The sequence below is a fragment of the Crassostrea angulata genome, chromosome 9 (assembly GCF_025612915.1).
Source record: "Crassostrea angulata isolate pt1a10 chromosome 9, ASM2561291v2, whole genome shotgun sequence".
NCBI lineage: Eukaryota > Metazoa > Mollusca > Bivalvia > Ostreida > Ostreidae > Magallana > Magallana angulata.
The window spans coordinates 31,995,379-32,007,132 of record NC_069119.1 but is presented as its reverse complement, the minus strand read 5'-3'; the positions used below and the strand labels follow the sequence as shown (position 1 = coordinate 32,007,132).

Genomic DNA, 11,754 nt, shown 5'->3' with positions numbered 1-11,754 from the left:
GGTCATTGGCCACGAATTTAATCCTTGAAACTGTGATTTTCACTTTATCCACGAAAATTGATACCTTTGAAAATTAATGAAACCACAGTAGATATTTTGGAAAGTAAACCAGGAATTTGATAAACAAATCTGTGGTCTCTGGAATCTGGTTTATTCAAACTTTATGCATTGCGACATAAATATAATAACATTTGGCTTAAGTGGGACTGTGCATTGTCATCTTGTTGGAAATAGCTTAAAAAGGCATGGTCACGATTTTGATCAAATTATATTTTTATGTTTTTATTATTTACAATGCTTTAGAAATGCATTTCTAATAATAAAATAAAATTTGAGAGTCATTCGTAGAGTTATAAGCAAGAAGAGCTTACAACTCTTTGTCATGTTAACAAGGCTCGTGCCCTGTTTTTGTTTACAAAGGTTCAATATACCAGTAAAAAAATCTTTCCCAGCCTATTTGTCTATCTTTTTATTTATTTAAAGACTAGATAAACAGTTCCTAATGTTTAACACATTCGTTTTAGGTTTAATATTGATTTTTTCACTTCAACGTTCTAAATGTAAACAAACGCTTTGTTTACATAGCGAAGAATTTCGAGCTCTGTTACTCGCTTATAACTCAACTAATGACACTCAAAGGTCGGTTGCCTATTAAAAATGCCTTTCTGAAGCATTGTTAAAATTAAAATCTGAAAATTAATTTTTAACCAATATCGTGAGCATGTCCCTTTAAAGAAAGGCTTTATGACTTTATTCTTTAAGTATGCAATTTTATTGCGATGAGCGACAACATTTATAAATAAAATAAAAATCAAAATTTACTATTTCTTATTTTAGGTGATGTAATTTTGCTTCAATAAAGGCCTGCAAATTGCTTTTTGCACCCACAAAAAATTACTGACAGACTAATTTATAGTTAAGTGAGTTAAATACAATTTCAATTAAACTTTTCTAACATAAAATGAAGGAAACGTTTCCTTAAAGAATAAACCTGTTTGTTTAAAACTTTACACCCAACTTAAAATTTGCATCCTGCTTGTAGCAATGGACATTTCCGGAGATATGGTTTCCTTAAACATCTACATTAAAACAACTACACATGCCCTTGTTAACACACTACAATGGGGAAGAAAACCGGATTTTTCTACTTTCGAGAGATTTTTGGAATTATCTTATCAGTAGCTACACTAGGAACAGCTGCTCCTATAATTATTAACGTCTATATTGACAATCCAACGATATTTAACGACCTGGAAACATGTAAGAGAGACTTTTTTTTATTTATGCAGTTCAGGATTAGGGTCAGTTACCTTGAAATGTAATTGAATACTTTCAAACAAAAACATAATTTAGTCTATCTTTTTGCAATTACAATTACATTGATTTTTTTCTCAAATGTGATTAATTATTTTTAATTACTTTGACAAATATAATTAAACAGAAAGCTTTAAAATATATGAAAATCGAAATATTTAAATAGTCACCTACGGTTAATTTATTATTTCTTATGTAGTTTTTATTATCATTACCTACTTGTTTGTCCTTCATATGAAAATATATATAATTTTTATTACAGCATGTTCGCTTAAAGGAACGTTTGCCCTGTTCTGTCTTGCCTTTGTCGTGGAAGCATTTCTTTGTTTGCTGAAAGGTTCTTGTTTTGCCCTAGCTATTATATGTAGAGGTCGATGTAAAATCAACTGCTACCACGTGATTGTACTTCTACACTTTACATCTTGTAAGTTGATATTTATTTCTGAAGTGTGTTAGACACATTTGTCATGAAAATGTATTCATATCTAAAATAGTTCATATAGGCCGAAGTTCTCTCTGATGAATTATATATTTTTTTTTTGTTTTCTGGTATTGATATTGATTTGTGAATCATTTCCTCTGTCCAATTGGACCCTATCCTGTTGTGGAAAGGAAGAACACTCATTTGATTAATGAATTCGCAACATAAAAATTACCTTAAAGAAGAAAAATATCATGATTCTTATTTACGTAAACCATATTTATAGATATTTTAATTTTATAAGAAGAAAAATACCGAGAATATAAAAAAAACAAAAAAACGTAGGAAAACATATTAACATAGCAATAATCTTTAGAGCTTCAATTCAAAACAAATCTCAAATTTCAATCTGAAAACATTAATGACAAACATTTCTAAACCTTAACCAAACAAAATGTTAAAGCCAATAATGTGCATAAGACATAATATCTTTGATGAGGATAAATTTACTAATGTTTTGTACCAGTAGTGTATGTACTTGTTTTCCCGATTTGAATGGAAAGTATATAAATAAGGTCACTGTTCCTGTATTGGTTACTATTTATATCAGCAAAATATTCATCAATCAATGAAATCATAAGGCATTTCTTGGGATTACCTTGAATATTTGCTATTTCATAAAAAAGAGAAAGCCATTTGAAGAACTAATTAGCGGGTAGAGTTTTATGAGAATATCTCAGAAACTCACTTTTCCAAAACCATGTACCAACTGACACTGAATTAGCACTCAATGTCGTCTACATTTTAATCTAGCTGATAAAGTTAGTATGCACAAACAGACGCGTGGGCTAGATCTATCACAGCTAATATCGTACCTATTTTCTTCTATGCATTGACAAATCATTAGCATCGACATCTTCTTATTCAAAAAGTAATGGCTTGTGTCTGAGTATCCTACCTTTATAGATTTTGTTCACAACGTAATGAATAGCAAAGTATTTTAAGCTACAGAGCTCATTATGACTTTCTTCGTCTCTCTAGAGAGGAAACGATCTGCTTGATTTTTAATTGATATGTTACAATAAGAAGAATACATAAAACGCTATTGTACATGTAACTGCTGAGCTTACAAAATAGTTGGTGAGGTTTCCAGATGTTTGAAATTTTAAAAATTTCTAAGCATTGTTTTTTTTTTTTAAATTGACAATTAATTTGACCCAATATATATTACAAGGTCACTGTCTTCAAATATTAGCTATAGGTGTGCGATTGATCGAGTGTAGGAAAACTTGGCAGAGGATTAGATTTGCTGAGCCCTCTTTACATTTTCAACCCAAGCCAAACTATCGGGGTTTTTTTTCAAGACATTTAACATATGATTTGTTTATCTTGAACCAAATTTTCATATTTTAGGCCTCGAAGTCCTATCTTCGACAAATTGCGCTGACTATTTGCAAATGAGACTATGACGCCATGGCATAACCATAAAAAGATGACATCGCAATGTATTTCAACGTCAGATAAATGCACGATGCGATATCGGGGTATTAATAACAAATTGACAAAAAGTCGAAATGAACTTTTAATGCAATATTATGAACCAGTATATTATATTAGAATATATAATAAGGGTGTCTGAGTGGCACAGTGGACAATTATCTTGTTTATCACCGCTGCAACCCGAGTCCGATTGCGTTGATCGACGGTTGTTGTATGTGATAGGGTATGGCGGTCGCCCGCTTGGACACTCCGGGTACTCCGAGATTGGTATTTCCACACCAATGCCCCCCCCCCCCCTTCGCACTTACATCCGCGACAACGAAATATAATATATAATTGTAGAATATGTATATCAATCGTTGTAAAATAAATAAAATTCAGTTTTTCAGTTCAGTTCTTTAACGCTCTTTGTCATGTAAAAAGAAAAGGTCGTTAAAACGACACCTGTAATCTAAAACGAACTCCCTGATAATACATGTAAGTGTGTCTTTTGGATATGAAACTAATACTTACGATTTGTTTTTCATAGGTACTTTCTTATCAGTTGGAATATTGATATATGCTGTGAAGCTGAATGCAAACGTTTGGTATTGGAACATGGCAACCGTATCTTCATTTCTTGCAATGCTAAACAGCTTCGTTACCTGTATTTTCCAGAGGGAATATCGTGGTCTTCACAAGGAAGAATCAAAAACAAACAAACTGATCAAAGAAATTGGAAATTATTAGCTCACCTACAAAAACATTTACATTTTGATAGATAACACTCTTTGAAGTTTTAAGAATTGATAACGCTTTCACTATTTTGCACTTCCTAGCAAACATATTTCTTTTTCTTGTGTCTTTTTTAATCAACCATTTCAGACATAGAATTGGTAATGCATTGAATTTGTTTTGAAATATGATTTTTTAATTACCTATTATAACTTTAGTGTTTTGTTGCAAAAAACTCGTTACAAAAATAAACACTCTATTTCACATTAAAGCGACTTTTATCTTTTAGTTCTCTGTGAAAAAAAGTTATGTGTTGATTTTAACAAATATATCCAACAATACCGAATAAAATATCAACATTACATCAGTGGTAAACTGAAACGAAACATAACGTAATCACTGCAATGAATTAAGTTAACAATATTTGAAAATAATAATGCTGTATAAAGACATGATTCAACAGGAAACCGTCAATCTTATTACCTAATCTCAAAACGAAAATTTTAAATGTTGAAATGTATCCGTATTGCCTTGCATAAAGATATCCGGATTTACAATTGCCTACGATACGTTAACTTGAAACTGTACCTCGTCAACGTATATGTATTAAAGTACAAGTATTAAAGTTGTCAAAAAAACTAAACATGTACTTAGTGATGTTATTAACTCAGGCTTTGAGTTGTCAGATTCCTATTGTTATAAAGATCCATGTTAGGAGAAAAGTTTGTTTTAAACACAAAAGAGTAAAAAAAGAGTACAAAAAGAAAATTAATTACTATTAATATAACATTTGGTAATTTTTTTTACTATATCATGAAGTTACCGGTATGCTTACACGAAAATAGATTAAATTCGGACTATTTTTTTATTTCGTTTCTCACTTAACATTTTTTGGCAGTAGTATAATTATAAAAGATACAATTTATTTGTTAGTGAAAATAATCTTACATACTTTCTGATGGTTTTACCTTTTTAATTCTTTTAGATAATTGTATGGCAACCAGTGCAAAAATGTTGAACTAAAAATTGTTTAAAAACAATAAGAGACACCATGTCTCAAATGTTTGTTCAGTGACCTCGCAATAACCTTTTCTGCAAAATAAGGTTAATAAAAGTAGTTCAGACCAACAAACGTTTGAGTGTTATAGATTTTCATTTATAATCTTGTGGTGTTTATTTCTTCATTTTTTTATTATGTTGTCTTTTTTGGAGTAAACATCATCATTAAACTTGACACAAAAATATGATATTATTCCTGCTTTTCAAAGTTAATCAGTTTTTTCTTTTATGATTTAAGATGATTTTTATAGAATAAAAACAGGAAACAAGGAAAGAATTTTTTTGCAATCTAGACGATATAATTCGTTTAATAAAAATATATAGATCGTATCTCATCTCAAAGTCTCTTTTTTTTGTAAGATAAAGCATTAATTTGATCTAATTTATGGGGAAAACCATAGCAAAAGTCAAAACAAAACTACTCATGTATATTAGATAAAACAAGTCACTGACAATTGCGTAGGTTTTCCAGCTGGTAGATGACTCTCCTTTTGAAAAAACAGGAAGTGTGTCCAGTACATTTGGAACAGGCCAAGGTCATTCTGAGTTTGGAATGCAGCGCAAAGGTTTACATCTTAACATACGTTTGCATTCACCAAGAGATACGACGGGTGATTGAATTAAAAGCGCATGTTGAAACAACAAATCATCCAAATCGGCTGCAGACGAAATGACAAAGTTTCTTTTCTCGATACAGGTAAATAAAATTTGCAAACTTATGCAAATGACAAATGCAGGAATTTAAAAAAAAATCCAGTATATACTTAGTAGTTCTATTTTGAATGTGACTCTTTCGTTTTTTATACCATTGAGGTTCACTGAAGAGATAATTGGTTATGGATTCGCATTTGTATTTTTTTTTTATAAAAGTTTTAGACAAATTACTATGGCACGTTATTTCATCTTGTAAAAGCAACAGTACAAAAGAAAAAATCAAATTGTTTTGTATCAACTTCTAAGATCGTAGAGAATTAAACATTTTCTTTCGTTTTCTCAGACACATTTAGCCAACTACTAGTATTCTATTTATCTTTACACATTATTATATTTATTATGCCTTGTCATCGTTCCTTTTAAGAACTTATATAGTTTCATTACAATTCGCTGCAGCATTTCTATCATCACAACAAGGTTTGCATTGCATGTTTATGATTATCCTTTTGAGATTTTTCAATGCTGTGTTATTTTTAGAAATGGAAAATATCTCTCATACATTCGTAATTGATCAAATTTTAGAAGCTGTTAGGGCCTCACAGGATTTGATCACGTGACCAATTAAGTTCATATCCTGTTGAACTTTTTAACTTGCTGTTTATTTCTTAAATAAAGATTAAAGTTCCTGACTTTGGGTTCTGAGCGAGAGTTTGTTTGCGATGTTTTTAAGGTGGAATATTCTTGACGACATTTGTGTGGATCCTGCTGTGTCGCCCCGACGGTCACACCGTATAACATATTATTAATACTCTTTTTCCTGAGTACGTTTATCCTTTTTTGTAAATCAAAAATGTTCTTTATGATTGTTACAGCAAAGACACAAGATTTAACAGAAGAAAGTTTTTGAGTTCGGTCATTCAACCAAGATGGCAGTCTTTGCTTATCTCTGCTTACTTTCCTGGCAGTATCAATCACCTTGGTTCAGGCCGTACCAAGAATTATGGATCTTAGCCAGGAACAAAGTAATGACTCCATTACATGGCCATGTTACGAGATAACTTTACACAACTGTTCACAGGATTTGCGACATACGAAGACTAACTGAACAAAACGAACGCTGCTGACATTCTAGCTAGCTTCCAGCTCTTTGTCTTTTCAATGATGTTTATGGGTTAAATTTGATAAATCATTGTAGTTGATACTTTCATAATAAAAACCAACTTGTTCAAATTTCAATCACTAGCTTTTTTGTGTGGCATGTTTTTATTAGTGTAGTATTTCAGTATAAACATCATATTTTCTATGTACTAGCATAGAAAAAATATCACTATTCTGACAAAATATTACCCTGACTAGATGACTTATTTCTCTGCTTTAAGGAAGGTTTACAGGAGTGGAATTATTCGTGTTATCTGCAGCTGAATCTTAATTTATTTCAAAAAATCAAATTTGTTGATAGACAATACGGAAATGGTTCTATTTGACAAAAATGTTCGTCTTTTAAAGCTTATGTTCGTCATTGAACAGTAATTATAGTGAATAGCAACATTGGATATGTATATTTCATACAGATTATCAAGTCAACCAATTGTTTTTCCTAGCTATATATATACGGTATTTAGATTCTTTGTAAATAATGGTATTATTAATAATGTATTTTTTATATCAAAAATAACTGAAAAATATACCAAAAAGTATGACACAAATAAAGATATGCAAGACCAAGATTCATATGCAATAAAAAGCAAATAATCATTTTTTAATGTTCTTGAACAATTTGTTTTCAAACTGACAAGTAAATATCATACAGTTATTAAATTTGAATATCATGTGTTGGACATTTAGAAACAAATGTTGCCTAGAAAAAAAATTGTGTCTTAAGGTCTATGCAACCAATAATATGTTTCTCGAATATTAGTCAACAACATTTTTGTTACACTCTTCACTATATATGCAAGTATAATGTCAAGTAACAACCAGCTATTCATGTTACAGAGATCTTGGGCTTAATTTATTGCAGTGGAGAATTGCACGTAGCTGTCTCACATTTTTATGTTGATCGGGCTTTTTTACCTTCTAACGTCGAATTTCCTAGACTTATTGAATTAAGAAGATGGGGGAATAAGATGGTGCAAATGCCCATTCGGTTTAGTAGTGAAATACAATTTTGAATTTATTTTTCCCAATTACATCTATTCAAATAAATTATAATACGAGTTTACAAAAGCACAATTTGTAACTATATTCAGTTTTTAATATATTTCACAAAAGATAAGAAAAAAAATATTCCAGATATTTTTGTAGTGTCGAACCCTGAACATAAAACCCTAGATATATAAGGTTAGCTTATGTCAGGTATTCTAACCATTGAGCCATTTCAGTTACAACAAAGTAGGCTGTTTAAATATTTTGACTTTGACCACGAATTTACGGAACTGTATTATTTTTTTCAAAACGTTCAGTTGTTAGGATACAAAATGATAGTTTTAAATAAAGTGGGTCATCTCTCCATGTTTTTGTTGATTGAAATCGGTTTGTTTTCCAATAAACCTCATTTAGACTATGAGACAAATATGGAGCACAGACCCACTCTATAAAAGAAAATGGCATGAAGTTCTAAAAAATGCAGTATTTGCAGGTTTTGATACGTATACGCCTGTTTGAGTCAACATATTCCAAGTATTGAAAATGTTTATCGGTTAAAAATCAATGATATGTAAAATGTATATTGTTTTAAAAGATTTTTTAAAAAAACATCAGATTTATTGATATTTCAATTTTTCAGTAGCTTGTCCGCCGTGTATGGGCATTTCACACACCTTCTCCACCCTTCTTCTTTCGTGTTGTGTTATTTTTTGTTGGTAAAGTTGGTAAGAACAATGAAAAACAGTATCTGTAAGCTATAACAATAAACAGTTGCAAATGCGTCCAAGGCCGTTATTGCTGTAGATTCAACAAATCATATGCTGCCTTAACATTTAATAAGCTGTACCAAAGCCGTTGAATTATTTTTACATGAGACCGGTAAACATTAAATGCCGTTTGAAGTAACTTTCGGTTTGCGTAAATTTTTATTTGCAAGAACTATGTAAACAAATATAAAAAAGATAAACCAATTTAGAGCATAAAATACAATAACATAAATTAATCAAAAAACATTATATGTCAATTAGTTGATTATCACTACCGTTTGTTATTTCAAAACTTCTCTTAAGAGTTTATGCCTCCTTACTTGTTTAGGGTTTTCCTGTTACATCTCACTGCAGACGATAACAAGTATTTCTTAATAAGTGCGCTTTTGGAATGGAATATACATTTCACGTAAATTAACAGAAAAGCATATTTGTTCACCATGTAACTATAATGATACTTAAATAGCAATGTGTATGTCTTTTTAAATGTTAATGAAGATATCAGTGCAAAATAACGAAGAGGGGAAAAGCCTTTAAAAATATTATATAACGCGTGGTATTCAATTTCTCTGCACAACTTTGGTGTGCTATAGGACCGACTGCATTCAAAAATAAGCATTCAATGCTTATATGTCTTTTTTAAATTTTCTAATTCAGGATTGAGTTTACCATTAAAATTATTTAAAGTGACATAAAGTGAATAATTTTTACTCAATTAGTTTCCACCTTTAAAATAGTAACAAGCAACTTTCTTTTCCTTTTTTTTAAATATTTTTAAAACAAAGAAAATATTGACTGTGGTTTAGCACTTTCAGGTCACTAGTATTAAGAGACGTTCGTTGATTCATTTCATTGAAACAAAATAAAAGAACAGCAAAACAATTTTCAGTTGAACATTTTTTACCTCTGAGTAAACGTTCTATTATGCGTAACGTCTGCTTCCTTTCAGTAAAGTTAAAACGACCTTTAAAGTTTTCCCTTTTTTTTTTTTGCAATGTTTGCAAAATTATGAAAATCGTTGTCTGCCTTCATATGCACATTGTACACGTGTTGTCCCTATAAAAGGAAATTACATTTGCCTGTTATTTTTCATCATTGCATTTTTTTAGTGGATGTAGTATTAGCAACGATACAAAGTGGTAAGCAATAGGACTGTTGTTTTCAAATTAAATTGACTATTATCTTACCAAAGGTGACCGTACACTGACAGAAAGATGATAAGCAATGGTGCTTAAGTCTCATGGCATACTTTACGCTTTTATTTACAGGCACAACGCAGGGGTACATTTACCTTCCAAGAATTAACTGCATGCATGTCTTTAACAAGAAATGGGGGTAGCGTCTCATGACCTACTTTAGGCATAAGATAACAAGTACACGCTAAGGGTACATTCACTTACCAAGGATTAATCACATGCAAGTCTATCACTAGAGAGGGGGTGCATCTCATGACCTATTTTTGCATTTGTTCACGTATACACGCCAAGGGGACATCTACCTACCAAGGCATGCCATGTCTTCAATTAGAAATGGGGGTGCATCTGATGACCTACTCTCTGCATCAGTTCACAAGTACAGCATATGGCCATAAGTGAGTCATCAAAATGGCCGCCGTTATAAGCCATCGGTGCACGCCTACCTGACTTCTACATGTAAGTAAAATATCTCAAAAAGTAACAAAGTAACTTGCCTCAAATTTAATATTTAGTTGCATGACCCTCTGACCTAATGACTGTCGTACACGTTTTTGGAATGGATGCATATAATCCATCAATGTAGTGCCGTGGAAGTGAACTCCATATTTCTTTCACTTTTCAATCAGATCTCCTCTGTTTTTGATGTTGTTTATTTCTCTTTGTAAACGGATTTTAATTGTTCGCCAGACGTTTTTTATAATATTAAGGTCCGGTGATTGGGATGGCCAATTTAAAGATTTAATATTGTTTTGTTCTTTCCATCGTTTTGTTTCGTTTGAAGTATGTACGGGAGCATTGTCTTCTTGAAACAAGTAATCGTTGTTAGGAAAATGCCGGGATAAAACTGGCCACAAATTTTCATCTAAAATGTCGATATATTTTCGGGAATTTATATTGCCCTCAACTTAAGTAAATGTTCCGATCCCATTATAGGAAATACAACCCCAAAACATGGCAGAAAACTTACGGTTGCCTCGTAGCCCCAGGCACTCCGGTCGCCAGACTTCGTCAGCTCTCCTTCAAACATATACTCGTTTATTTTTGTCAACCACTACTTGTGTTTCGTCACTAAAAATTACTTTTTTCCAGTGTCTATCCAGAGTCCATCCAAGTTTTGATCTACACCAATTTATCCGACGACTTCTATTCTCTTTCCGAATTGTTAATGTTTTACGAATTTTCCTCCTTGTATAGCCAGAAAAACGTAATCTTCTTTTAACAGTTCGGCCGGATACAGAAGAGGGTAGTACATTGTTTGCTTTGTTCGTTATTTCTGCTTAAGTTTGTCGTCTGTCCGTTTTAACACAACGTAAAATTTTCCTATCTCCCCTTTCATACGTTTTTCGAGGCCGTCCGCTTCGGGGTAAATTTTCGATGTTTCCACTCCGATTAAATTTATGAAGAAACTTACTTATGCACAACTGACTTACTCCAATAATGTCAGCAATTTTATATTGACTGAATCCATCCCGATGTAAAGATATAACCAACTTTTTCTGTGGTGTTGACATTTCCTTTTGTTTTTCGTCCATGTTTTAGCAGAAGATGTTTACAGTTTAGAAAGGTCAGGGACATTTGACGTCATGTATAAATATAGATGAGCTCTACTAAAAGGCTATGATTTATTTTGTTTTTCTCTGGCCACGTCATTAAGACCAAAACTTAAAAAACAACTCAGTCATTTGTAAAAATGAAAAAACGGTGGCCATTTTGATGACTCACTTATGGCCATATACCATACACATGTTCCTACTAAGAGTCTGTTGTATGTATATTTTCTACACCAACCAAAAGTACATAACAAATCAGTACTCAACAGGGGAACCTAGTTTAGAATGGAAGTTTAAATAAATAAGATTTGTTTTATTTGTACTATCAGTCTACGAAAGCTGTGTTGATGATTTTAACCCTCTTGAGTTGAGTCAATACTAGAAATAAGTAAAGTAAACAATACTTACCGAAACAATAATCATCTCATCGCCCC

General features: G+C 31.7%; 1 protein-coding gene across 1 annotated transcript; it reads left to right on the top strand.

Moving 5' to 3' along the window:
• Positions 1-1,102: 1,102 nt before the first annotated feature.
• Positions 1,103-4,440, top strand: LOC128163537 (uncharacterized). The gene is made up of 3 exons (XM_052827159.1): positions 1,103-1,260; positions 1,577-1,738; positions 3,765-4,440. Exons 1-3 carry the CDS (start codon positions 1,122-1,124, stop codon positions 3,962-3,964), a joined length of 501 nt encoding a protein of 166 aa, XP_052683119.1. The 5' UTR covers positions 1,103-1,121; the 3' UTR covers positions 3,965-4,440.
• Positions 4,441-11,754: the final 7,314 nt, after the last annotated feature.

Bases quoted from the DNA above. Each gene is read 5' to 3' on its own strand.
- LOC128163537 (XM_052827159.1), top strand. From the start codon at position 1,122: ATGGGGAAGAAAACCGGATTTTTCTACTTTCGAGAGATTTTTGGAATT. The intron at 1,261-1,576 runs GTAAGAGAGACT...TTTTTATTACAG, and splicing joins ATTTAACGACCTGGAAACAT to CATGTTCGCTTAAAGGAACG. The intron at 1,739-3,764 runs GTAAGTTGATAT...TGTTTTTCATAG, and splicing joins ACTTCTACACTTTACATCTT to GTACTTTCTTATCAGTTGGA.